Here is an 11,539-nt window from a genome sequence, read left to right on the forward strand (position 1 = left end):
AGTAATATCTTCTATATTCTTATTAAAAGGATTAATAGTATTTAGTAAGTAAGGGATATAATATTTAAAAAAAATAAAAAAGAGCTCCCCTTAGTTAAATTTAATAACTTATAGCTAAGAGAAGAGGTTAAGCTAGAAACTTATAAATATAATAATAAACTACTAACTATAACTTATAAAGCTAAGTCTTAGCTTTATAATTTAAATATAAAGTTATATTATTATATTTATTCTACTAAATAAGAATTACTATAAGAGGAGGTAGATAATTTATACCTAGAAGAAGCTTAGGAATTAGAGGGTAATAATAAATAAGAATAAGAAGATAAGCCTCTTTAAGAATAAGAAGAAGTTAGTAAAAAGGGGGGTAGTTTACTAACCTTAGATCTAAAACTATATATATTAGTATTAGATATTAGTACTATAAATATATAGGTATAATTAATACTAAAAGAAGTTTCTCCCTTATAATAAAATAATTAATATATTCCTCTAGAGTAATATTCTCTTACTACTCCTTTAGAGTAGAGATCTCTTATTATTCTTTAATAATAATAACTACTAGAGGATACTTTATAATAATAAAGTTCTCTTAGTATTTTACTTTAAACTCCTTACTTAATATAAAGAAAATAGAGGGGAAAACTAAAAAGTAATAATAGAAGCTCTATCTTTATAAAATTACTAAGAGTAACTACTTCTTTTTCTACTTAAATAACTTAGATATTTAGAATTTAAGTACTATATAATATAAAGAAGTTTAATAGGGAATTTAGTAAGATAGAGGCTATAGAGATTAACTTAATTAATAATAAAATAAACTAAGAATTAGTTATTTTTACCTTTTTAGTATCTAACTTATTATAAGCCTTTAATTTAGAGATTTACTTACCTATAACCTTTAAGAAATAAGAAGTAATAAAAGAAGGACCTCTAAAGTTAACTATCTTTAATATTATAAAGATTTAAGTTAATAGCTTATAAGGGATAAAATACTAGTAACTTAAAAAGCTTTTAAATAGCTTTAAATATCTCTTAGATAAATAAGTATATAATAAAAAAGTTACTATAGATAGAAGACTTAATAGAGTTAGAATAAGATAAGTTATTTATAGTAACTTTTAAAATAAAGATAGTAAGATAGTTTATATTACTATTACTAATCTTATTACTCTATAAGTTTTTTTACTAATTATAATACTTAAAGATTTAGAACTTTACTAAGTTAATATAGTTATAGCTTTCCTAAATATCTTTATAGGAGATTATAATATTTTTATTATCTAACCTTATAGGTTTAATAATAGATCTAGCTAATTCTATAAATTAAAAAGAGTTTTCTATAAGCTAAGAGAATCCCCTCTTCTCTAGTATAAGTAAATTATTACTATTTTTAAGTAATTAGGGTTTAATCTACTCCTAAAAGAACCTTATATTCTTATTAATAAGGATAGTATTATAATATTATTTTATATTAATAATATATTTATTACTATACCTAATATTAAATAAGTTAATAACTTTAAAAATAACTTATATAACTTCTTCTAGATTAAAGATTTAAGTAAAGTATAATAATTTCTTAAATTTAAGATTATTTACTACTAGAAGATAAAATAACTCTAAATCTTATAAACTAAATATATTAATAATATATTAATAGAGAAAAGTATTACTAAATATAACTAAGTTCCTTACCTCCTTAGTAATACTTAGCTACTAGAGATTATAAAATAATATAAAACACTTACTAAGATATATAAATATTAAAATAATCTAAGTAAGTTATAGTAGATTATAAATAATATATAACTAAATATTATAATACTTATAAGTAGGGTTACTAGAGATTAATAATATACCTCTAAAAAGTATAATAAATTATTAAGATTAATATAGAAATATCTCTATAGTTTATAATAACTAGTATTCTATTTTAGTAGTTTAAGTTATTCTATTAATAACTTTAAATTATTAATATTCTATAATATTAGTTAATCTAATTATAAAAAAATAGGTAAGTTAATAGCTAGCTATATAGTTATATATAGAGGAGTACTAATTACTTAGAAATTAATACTATAATTATTTATAACTATATTAATTTATAAAGCTAAGTAGATAAATCTAATACCTAGAGGGAAGGCTCTACTATATATTATAAATCTCTTTAAAGGGATAAATATCTTTATTTACCTACCCCTCTAAATATATATAGATTCTATAAATACTCTTAATAATTACTTATTAAGTAAATAGTTATTTAAACTATACTATATTAAGATTAAATATTATTAGATTATTAATAATATTAGTAATAGAGATTTTAAGATTAATTATATCTTAACTTATAAAATAGTTATTAATAGCTTTACTAAACTACTAGTAGTAGAGAAATATTATAACTTTATTAGAATACTAAATTTATCTAAACTACTTATAACTAATAATAAGTCCTAATCTAAAGATAATATCTTAAGACTTAATCTTAATTAAGTTTTATATACTTATTTATTTCTTTTATATATAATAACTTTATTCCTTTATATCTTACTAACTAATTAACTTTTATAGTTAAATTTTATATTATTTTAATTACCTTAATTTGCTCTTTTTAATAGTTAAATTACTAACTATAAAAGTCTCCTATATAAGAAGTTATTTAATAATAAAAGCTTAAAAGGTAATTAAAGATTTTAACTTTATTAAGTTATAACTTTATTACTAAGTTAGATATTTTAGTTAATATTTATCTATATTAAAATATAATAATACTAACTACTAAAAGAGATATAAACTTAAATTTAATTTATTTAATTTTAATTAGATTTTAAAAGTATAAGTTAGAATAAAAGTAAAAAGAGAACTAAACTTTATAATATCTTCTAATAATTATTCTAGTTAATTAAGTTTATATAAAATATTAATATATCTTAGAACTAATTTTTATAAGAATCTATAAACTCTACTTATTTTAAAATATTAAGTTTAATTATAGAATATAAAATTTATATTATTTAACTAATATTAAGGAGTTAACTAAACCTAATTACTATAAATCTAATTTAAATTTAAAGCTTTAAAGTTAAGTTATTAGCTTTTTTAATTTAAGTCTATATAATTTAGAAGTAATTAAACTACTAAACTATATAGTTTAAGTTTATATTAAGGTTACTTTAAGGTTAGTAAGGGTTTTATATTATAATTAGTATATAACTAAAAGTTAAGAATTAAAAGTATTTTAAGAAGTAAGATAAAATAATAAAGTTAATATAAAAAGGAAGGTATAAGGGAGATAGCTAAAAATAAAACTAATAGTTATATAATTAATCTAATTACTATTTTAGGATAGGAATAGCTTTATAGGGCGTAGGAGGCGTTAACTAAAAGGGGGGTATAAGATAGTAGTTAACTAGGCCTAGGCCTAAGGCCTAAACCCCAGCCTGAATCCCGCCTTTATGTAAGGGATCAGCCACACCACTTTATAGCTAGGCGCGCCCAGCGCTCGTAGCTAGATTAATCAAGCCACTTCACGCAGAGGCGAACGTATGCTTATGTAAGCCTGGCGTCGCGGTCACAGGTGCTGCGAGCCAGGATTCCCCACGCGGCAGGGGGGGGCAGGTTAAGGCGATAACACTCTCACTGTGAAAGGTGCCCCGCGTCAGAGCTCCCCGCCAAAACCAAGCTCCAACCTCGCGTCAGGACTGCAGCTCGGAATCCTCCTCCCCCATGAACGTCTTCCCGACGCGTATGCTACAATTCCAACGCACAATGGCGACCATCGGAACCCTTCAGCGCATTACTGCCGACAAGCTCTCCACCATGTTGCTGGCGGAGCAGGCTGCCGCCAACCCTTCGGTGGCTGTCGTCGATGTCCGTGACGATGGTGCGTGTGGCCTTTCGACATTCCCATCCACAACCCACCCGCAAAGGCACCGCTGACTTTCGGCTTGGTACAGATTACATCGGAGGTCACATCAAGGGCTGCATCAACATGCCCTCCCGCTCCCTCGAAGCCATGATGCCCACCCTCATTCGCCGCCTCGAAGGCAAGAAGACCGTCATCTTCCACTGCGCCTTGTCCCAGCAGCGTGGACCCAGCGCCGCCCTTCGCTACCTCAGAGAACGTGACCAGGTCCTCGCCTCCAAGCAGCCTTCAGGGTCATCCGAGGAACAAGCGAGCACCCAGCCACAGGACGTCTATGTCCTCGACCGTGGCTTCGTTGGCTGGCAAGAGGTCTACGGTGAGGACGAGAGACTGACCGAGGGATATCGAAAGGAGCTTTGGAAAGATGGATACTGGGGCTGAAAGGGTCAGGCCAACGAGGTTGCTGCAAAATGAAACTGGCAATTAGCCTTCAGGCCATCAAAGGAACGATTTGCGCATCTCTCAAGGCAGCATCCCAACGGCCCACCACTGTCGAAAATTAAATGCCGGCGTTCGCGAGTGCCATAATTCGTGTCCTTGTAGATCCATCTTTACTCAGAACTTCTCTGTAGAAGGCCTGCGAAACACAGGGAACCATCTCAGACGCCATCTATTCCTCAAAACAAAACCGAATCTACCAACAGCTCAGCAGCCATGGCAAGGACTTCTTGGGCTTGGAACACTCCCTTCAACATTGCGAGCATCGTCGTTTGCAGCATCGTCGGCATTGCCTTCGTCGTCGGCCTGATCATCAATGCTAGCGCCAGAATCAGTGTCCTGCTGGGCCAGAACAGGTCTCGTCGGCAACACGTATCAGGCGCCTCCCTTTTGCTCGTCGGATATCTCGTCCTGATCGGCCCCATTCTCGCCTACTACGTTGTAGTTGCATGCCTCTTCCTAGCCTTGTTGGTCCCAGGTCTCATCTTCTACCTGGCCTCCAAAAAGTGTATAGAACCGCACTGGGGCCCGTTTTTTTCGACTTTGCACACGTCTGCATCCGATATCTTGCGCATAGTCAACGAGCCCGCAGGAGCCATCATCAAATACTGGGAACGTTGCACAATTCGGCTGGTCAACGGAGAAATCCCGCCTTCCAAATCATCTATCGATGGCGTGCCACTTTCGGACATGCCGAGAGGTACATGAAGGACTCAAAGAGCCTTTTTTCCCGAGGACCTGCATAACCTACATTTCAGGGTACGATAGAGTTTGAAGGGGCAGTTGGCTGTGTCACGAGGTGGCTTCGATATTCTCGGTAAGGTAGTGTTGATATGGTGTATTTGTCGTCTTAAATAGCACACTAGCTGAGAGCCGCTTCGACGTCAAGCACTTCACGTCTCGATCAAATTAAACAGTCAGGTTCATCCCAATTCTCGTTCTTCAAACCATTCCTTCCAGCCGAGTCTGGGACAATGCCTCTGAGCCGTAAAGAAGTAGAGAGTTTCGTCGCTTTTGGCGTTGTCTTAGGCAGCATCGCCGTTCTTGCGGCCTTCCTCGTTGCCTCCCGTCGTCTGAAGAGAAACTACGAAAACGCAAATTTGGTCACTCTTCAATTTTTAACAGCCCTCTTTCTGCTCGTAATCGGGTACTTAATCTTGCTGTGGCCCACTATCATCTACTACGTCGCGGCAGTCTGCTTCTTCATAGTCTTCATCGTGTCAAGCCTCGTCATCAAGGTACTCTACAAGCTGGCCTGCCCGTCTTAGACAGACAGAGAAGATAATTCCCGTCGCCAACTACTCTCAGCGGCTGGACGACCTCCTGCTGTTGTCTGGGACTACTACACGTACTACGTCATTTACGCGGTTGGAGGAGGGTGGCATGGACCTCAAAAGGAGCCCTCTGAGAGGGGATCCGTGAACGCTGCGGATTTGTCGACTCTACCCAGCACAGGTGTACCAGATAGACCTGTACGTGGCGTTTGAACGCTTCTCATGGTGGACCTTGGGCTATCGGTACAGGAAACGAGGGGGCAAAGCTGAATGACCTTGGTGGTTCGCAGACAGTTAATGGATGGCTAACGGTGCGTCTCGTGACCCATGCTGCCTTCTATCTTATCAAGCAGATGGGAAACCTTGGGTATCGGAGACTCTTAGGAAGTCATGTCATTCGTCAGAATGGAGAGCGGATCAAGGGATATTTAATGATTGCATTTGCTCTTCAAATACAGAAAGATCGAGATTGATCCTTCCAGATCTATGCCGAATGCAACCAACATCCACACGTCTACCCAAACCACACGTCCTCATCCTCGCTCGCACTAATAGCACTTCTATTGCTACAACAATTCTCAACTTCTTCCATGGTGTGGGAAAACCTCGATTCTTGGGCCCAGTTTGGCCTGGGAGCTTTATTAATCATTGTCGGCTTGTTTTATATGACATTTCTCGTTGTCTGTGGCTTCGCAGTTGGAGGTCTCTTGGAAAGCACAAATACTGTTGTACTTCAATACGTTACGGGCTGGCTCTTACTAGTTGTCGGTTGGACTTGTTTGATCCTTCCATGTATCGCCTACTACTTCGCTGCCGTCGGTCTGTTCATCGTCGGCATCATACCCGCAACTATCTTCAAGGCGACCTGCATCCGGCTCTACACGTCTGAGTCTTTCATACACAATATCACCCCGCGCAATGTTCTCTCGGCTATCGGTGAGGTTCCTGAAGTCATTTGGACGTACTGGCTTTACTTTTCGATGTGGCTGGTAGGAGGCGATTGGGAGGAGATGAAGGCTAAGTGGGAGGCGACAGAGTCCCAGGACGAGACTCATTCCAATAAGCTTGAGAACATGAACGGTCAGGCGACAGGTACAGCGAACACGTGCTGAGAAGGCACTACACAAAGGTTGTTTTGGTTGGGAACCACGATGGGGCGGTTCTCATGTGTCACATTGATATTTGATGCTAAGGGTTCGCCGAAAGCCCAAGATGTTCAATCGGTATTCATGCGCAATACCAATCTATTGTCAGCCTTCTTACTCGTCAGCCAATACCTCAATATATGATGCCTCCTCAAAGATTATTTCTGAATTGGGATTATCAATGTGAAACAGACGGTGGACAGCGCATCTGTCAAGGTACCTGTGTGGCAGTGTAAAGCCACAGATTTACTTAGTGTCAACTTCAGGGATCTCCGAATACTTCTTGCCCACAGACTTAACGACGTTTGCTTCTAATTCAAAGAAACAGCTATCGAAAACTACTTCTCACTCAATGATCAAACGTAATCCGGCTCAACAGTTCTGCAACTCGGCAATCTCCCCATTGTCACCTTACTACTACAACCGTCAAATCACACTTCGGACTGATTCAACACAATTTTACCATGGGTGGATCTCAAAACATGGAAACTCTTACGATGTTCCTCGTTATTTTCTCTTCGGTAATTCTTGGTTTCAGTTTCCTCTTCGCGTTTGTCAGAACAAGCAGCGAGATGCATGAAGACCTGGACAAGTCAACACCGCGATTTCCCAGCAACCCTCTGCGAAGAGCCTTTTGCTGGCTCTCTATATCAATTATTCAAGGCATTTTGAATGTTTTCAATATTCTGACCTTTTTGCCACTCTGTCTTCTCATTATACTCTTCACGATTGTTGAGCTGCTCCTAGAATGTCTTCTCGAAGCGACTTTCGGTGCTCTCCACTGCGTTGATTTCGTGGACGACTTAGTGGTAGGTTATCTCCAACGTTTCGATTCTTCAATGGAAGCTATAAGAAACTTCTTTATCGTGCTTTCCGGGCACTCATTGGAGTGTAGGGACTGCTACATAGCAGCGCTACTAACCAATTAATCAAGTCAAATCGAGGGGTCTGATTTAGCTATTTAGCCTAAAATTCATAGTAGATTTAGCTATTTAGTTTATTTAAATTTAAATTAATAGATTTAATCTAAAATTACCTATTTAGGAAGTTAGTAAGGCTATTACGAAATCTCTAGGGGTTAGATATATATATAATATAGTATTTTAAGGTTATCTTAATACTATTAGCTCCTATAGAGGTAGAAGTAGCTACTAATAGTAATACTACTACCTTAAACCTAATTCTAGAGGTATTAAGTCCTTTTAAGTAGATTTAGTATTATTAATAGCCTCTATAATATTAATATAAACTTAATAAAGCTAAATACCCTCTTATAGTCTATTATTATTACTAAGATAGTAAAGATATTAAGGGTAAGCTTACTAAAGGTTAAAAAGGTTTAGTAATATAAAATCTACTAGGTAATAAAGTTATTAATAGGTTAAGTAATTAATAGATAATAATAATAATTTAGTTTAGAGGCTTTATTAATAATAGTATTTTAAGATCTACTATTTAACTATTAGCTATATTTAGAGTTTTTAAGCCTAATAGAGGTTAAGATAGATATAAAAGAGCCCTCTAGAGGTATTAGTAAAATAATATTATTAAGTAGGTTAGTATACTATAGTTCTTAGTATTTATAAAAACCTTACTTAGTATTAGGAAGCTATATATCTATCTTAAGTATATCCTAACATTTTTTAAGCTATTATATACCTCACCTAAAGTATAATATTATAGCTATAATATATAGAGGTAACTTAATAAGTTTAGTATAATACTTATTAAATATTAACTAGCTATTAATAATAGAGATATATAGGTAACTTTTTAAGTTAAAATTAATATTATAGTTAAGCTAATAATCCTAAGAAGTATACTTAGTATAAGTATATATAGGGATACTATTAATTAATAAGGTTTATAAGGATACTACTACTTAATAAGAAGATTACTATAATAACCTTATATACTAACTTAACTATATTAACTAACTTTAAGCTAGTTATATAGCTATAGTTTTAATCTCTTTATTTATAGGGATATTATATAGCTTTTACTAATCTTCTAACTTATTTAAGAGATATTTTATACTTATAAAAACTTCTTAAAATTAACTATACTTATTACCTTTACTTTAGCTCTTATAACACTTTATTTATAAATAAAGAGGCTTAAAAATATTTTTAAGCTTAGTAAGTATATATTAATCCTTATTAGTAAGGTTATCCTTATTAGATAAGTAATACTTTAGTTTTAGAATAGACTTATTATTAAGAATAAAGCTATTAATCTAGCTATATTTAAATAAGGCCCTCTAAATTATTATATATATTAAGTTTTATTTTATTATATTATTTAGTATTAATTTAAGCTTTTAGGTTAACTCTTCTTATAGAATAAATATATTAAAGTTATTTTAGAGCTTATTATTAATTTCTAAGAACTTCTTAATATATTATAGTAATAACCTAATATACTTAATAATATTATAGAGTTTACTAACTAGCCCCCTTAATCTCTAAAATACTAGATCCTCTTAGATATTATTAGTTTTAATATAATAATTAGACTCTTATTCTAAAGTTACTTAATTAATACTATAGATAATAGCTTAACCTATTAGATTAAGGATATAACTATAGTATTAAATATATTATTATTCTATATCTTTTTTAGTAAAATATAGTGAGATAAATAGATAAAGAGCCTTTAGATAGATATTATTATTACTAATATTNTATTATATATTATTATACTAATTTAGTTAAATATCCTAAAGTTACTAATAATTATATATATTATTAGAGTAATATTCTTACTAGTATAAGTATTAAGTTAATAGTAGAGAGCTAAGAGGTATTATATTTACTTACCTAATTTATTAATAAAGTAGCTAAAAATAGTAATAATAGCATAATAGTTAAGTGATATCTATAAATTAAACGATAAGTAGACTTAGCTAAAAGTATTAAGTATCTCCTTCTTAATCTATTCTTTTTTAGATATATATATATAATTAAGATAAGCCTTTATACTATTTCTTAACTAATAAATCTAATTATTAATATTATAATTAAATAGATTAAAGATATACTAAATATATTAGTTATTAAAAGTTAAGAAGAGGTTATTAATATTAACTAAGAAGCCTATAGTTAGATCTTTAATCTAAGTAACTCTTAACTTAAGTATAATAATAGGGGTAGAGTAATAACACTTTAGAAGTAAACTTAAGTTATTAGGGTTATTAATAAGTATAAGATTAGCCTAAGTAATATAGTATAAAGTCTTAAGATAGTTAATAATAAAACTTATAACTAAGGTATTAAAAGACTTATTAATATTACTAGCTTTATTATAGTAGTAGTAGACTTAATATATATTACTTATATAGCTTATTAGTATAAAAAAGAGTAGACTAAATAGGCGTTATACCTAAAGTATTATTAGGTAAGATTTTATATATAAAGAAGCTTTTATCTCTAATCTAAGAAGTATAGCCTTAAGACCCCTTTTTTAAGATTAGTTTAGCGTTAATAAAAGACCTATTCTTTTATATAATATAAAGTAGAGCTCTTAGTAAGTCTCTTATATTAAGGTTAATACTTAATATATTACTAGCTATTAATATAATATATAGTTAAGTAGTAATACTACGAAGTAATAATAAAGGTATAAGGCTAATAAAGTAATTAAGATATTAGCTAATATTTAGTAGAGGTATTATAAGGGTAGGTAAACTATTAAAAAAGGTATTAAAAAAGTATATAGATAAGTAAGGCTTTAAGGGATTATTAGTAGTAGTAATAATAGCAGTAGTAGTAGTAGTAGTATTAGTAATAATATTAAAAAAAGGTTATTTTTAAGAGCTAATATAGGGGTTAAAAATAGGCTTTTTTTAACCCCTAGTAAGAGGGCTAAAAATATATTAATTAAGTAGTATAATAAAAAGTATATTTCTAGTACTTCTAGTACTTCTTAGTAGTAAGGCTAGTACTACTAGGAAGTACTTAGCTCTATTTTAGTACTTATTAGTCTAAAGGTATTACTAAATTAATATTTATAACTACTTACCCTTTTTTTTTTAGAGATATATTATAATAGGACCTAATAAGCTAGTAGTAAGTCTACTATATAGAGAATTATAGAGATATTAGTTTAAAACTAGCTTAAGTTATTAACTTTAGTATAAAAGTTATAAAGGTTATAACCTTAAGTAACTAGAAAAGGTAATATTAGGTTAACTTTTTTATTTTTTTTAATTAAAAAAATAAATTTTTTAAAAATTATAATTAGTCTAAAGGCTAGATTTTATTTCTTCTAGTTAACCTCTAACTTAATTAAATCGTCTAAATCTATAGTAATAATAACTTAATTATTTGCTTTACTAAATAGCCTTAATTTAATTAGCTGATTAATTAATTTGTTTGATTCGACTTAGTTAGTTAGTAGCGCTGCTATATAGAGAAAATAGGCTTACTTGAGGCGGGAGCAGGGACAGTTAGTGATGAGAAATCCTAGAAGGTGAAGGTTTGGTGTAGTGATGATATCGATCACGAAACGAGGGAAAGACTCGAGGGAAATGAAACATATCTTCGAGTTACATGCGGCGCACGAAATGGAATCAACAAGTTCGTATGATATAGTCGAAGCATACTACAGATGGATCATGGAAGCTGATGTGCGACTGACCGACGGGCAATGCGTGGAACTATATCAAGATCAACATGACAGCGAAAGTACTAGACACTGCAATTGAGCAGAAGTTTTTCTACTTAGACGGAAAGTGATTATGGACAACAGGAACA

The 11,539-nt window shown here is 31.9% G+C and overlaps 3 protein-coding genes across 3 annotated transcripts; all 3 read left to right on the forward strand.

The window, feature by feature from the left end:
* Nucleotides 1-3,729: 3,729 nt before the first annotated feature.
* Nucleotides 3,730-4,309, forward strand: GCG54_00009555 (CDC25-like phosphatase YCH1; the record flags this gene model as incomplete). The annotated part of the gene is made up of 2 exons (XM_045409501.1): nucleotides 3,730-3,886; nucleotides 3,960-4,309. 2 exons carry the CDS (start codon nucleotides 3,730-3,732, stop codon nucleotides 4,307-4,309), a joined length of 507 nt encoding a protein of 168 aa, XP_045260043.1.
* A 273-nt stretch (nucleotides 4,310-4,582) lies between these two features.
* Nucleotides 4,583-5,853, forward strand: GCG54_00009556 (uncharacterized protein; the record flags this gene model as incomplete). Its single annotated transcript, XM_045409502.1, has 3 exons — nucleotides 4,583-5,066; nucleotides 5,327-5,604; nucleotides 5,635-5,853. 3 exons carry the CDS (start codon nucleotides 4,583-4,585, stop codon nucleotides 5,851-5,853), a joined length of 981 nt encoding a protein of 326 aa, XP_045260044.1.
* Nucleotides 5,854-6,230: 377 nt separating this feature from the next.
* On the forward strand, nucleotides 6,231-6,752 carry GCG54_00009557 (uncharacterized protein; the record flags this gene model as incomplete). Its single annotated transcript, XM_045409503.1, has 1 exon — nucleotides 6,231-6,752. The coding sequence occupies one exon, from the start codon at nucleotides 6,231-6,233 to the stop codon at nucleotides 6,750-6,752; it is 522 nt and encodes a 173-aa protein (XP_045260045.1).
* Between the last annotated feature and the right edge of the window lie 4,787 nt (nucleotides 6,753-11,539).

Source organism: Colletotrichum gloeosporioides, assembly GCF_011800055.1.
Source record: "Colletotrichum gloeosporioides strain Lc1 chromosome Unknown consensus_72, whole genome shotgun sequence".
Lineage (NCBI taxonomy): Eukaryota > Fungi > Ascomycota > Sordariomycetes > Glomerellales > Glomerellaceae > Colletotrichum > Colletotrichum gloeosporioides.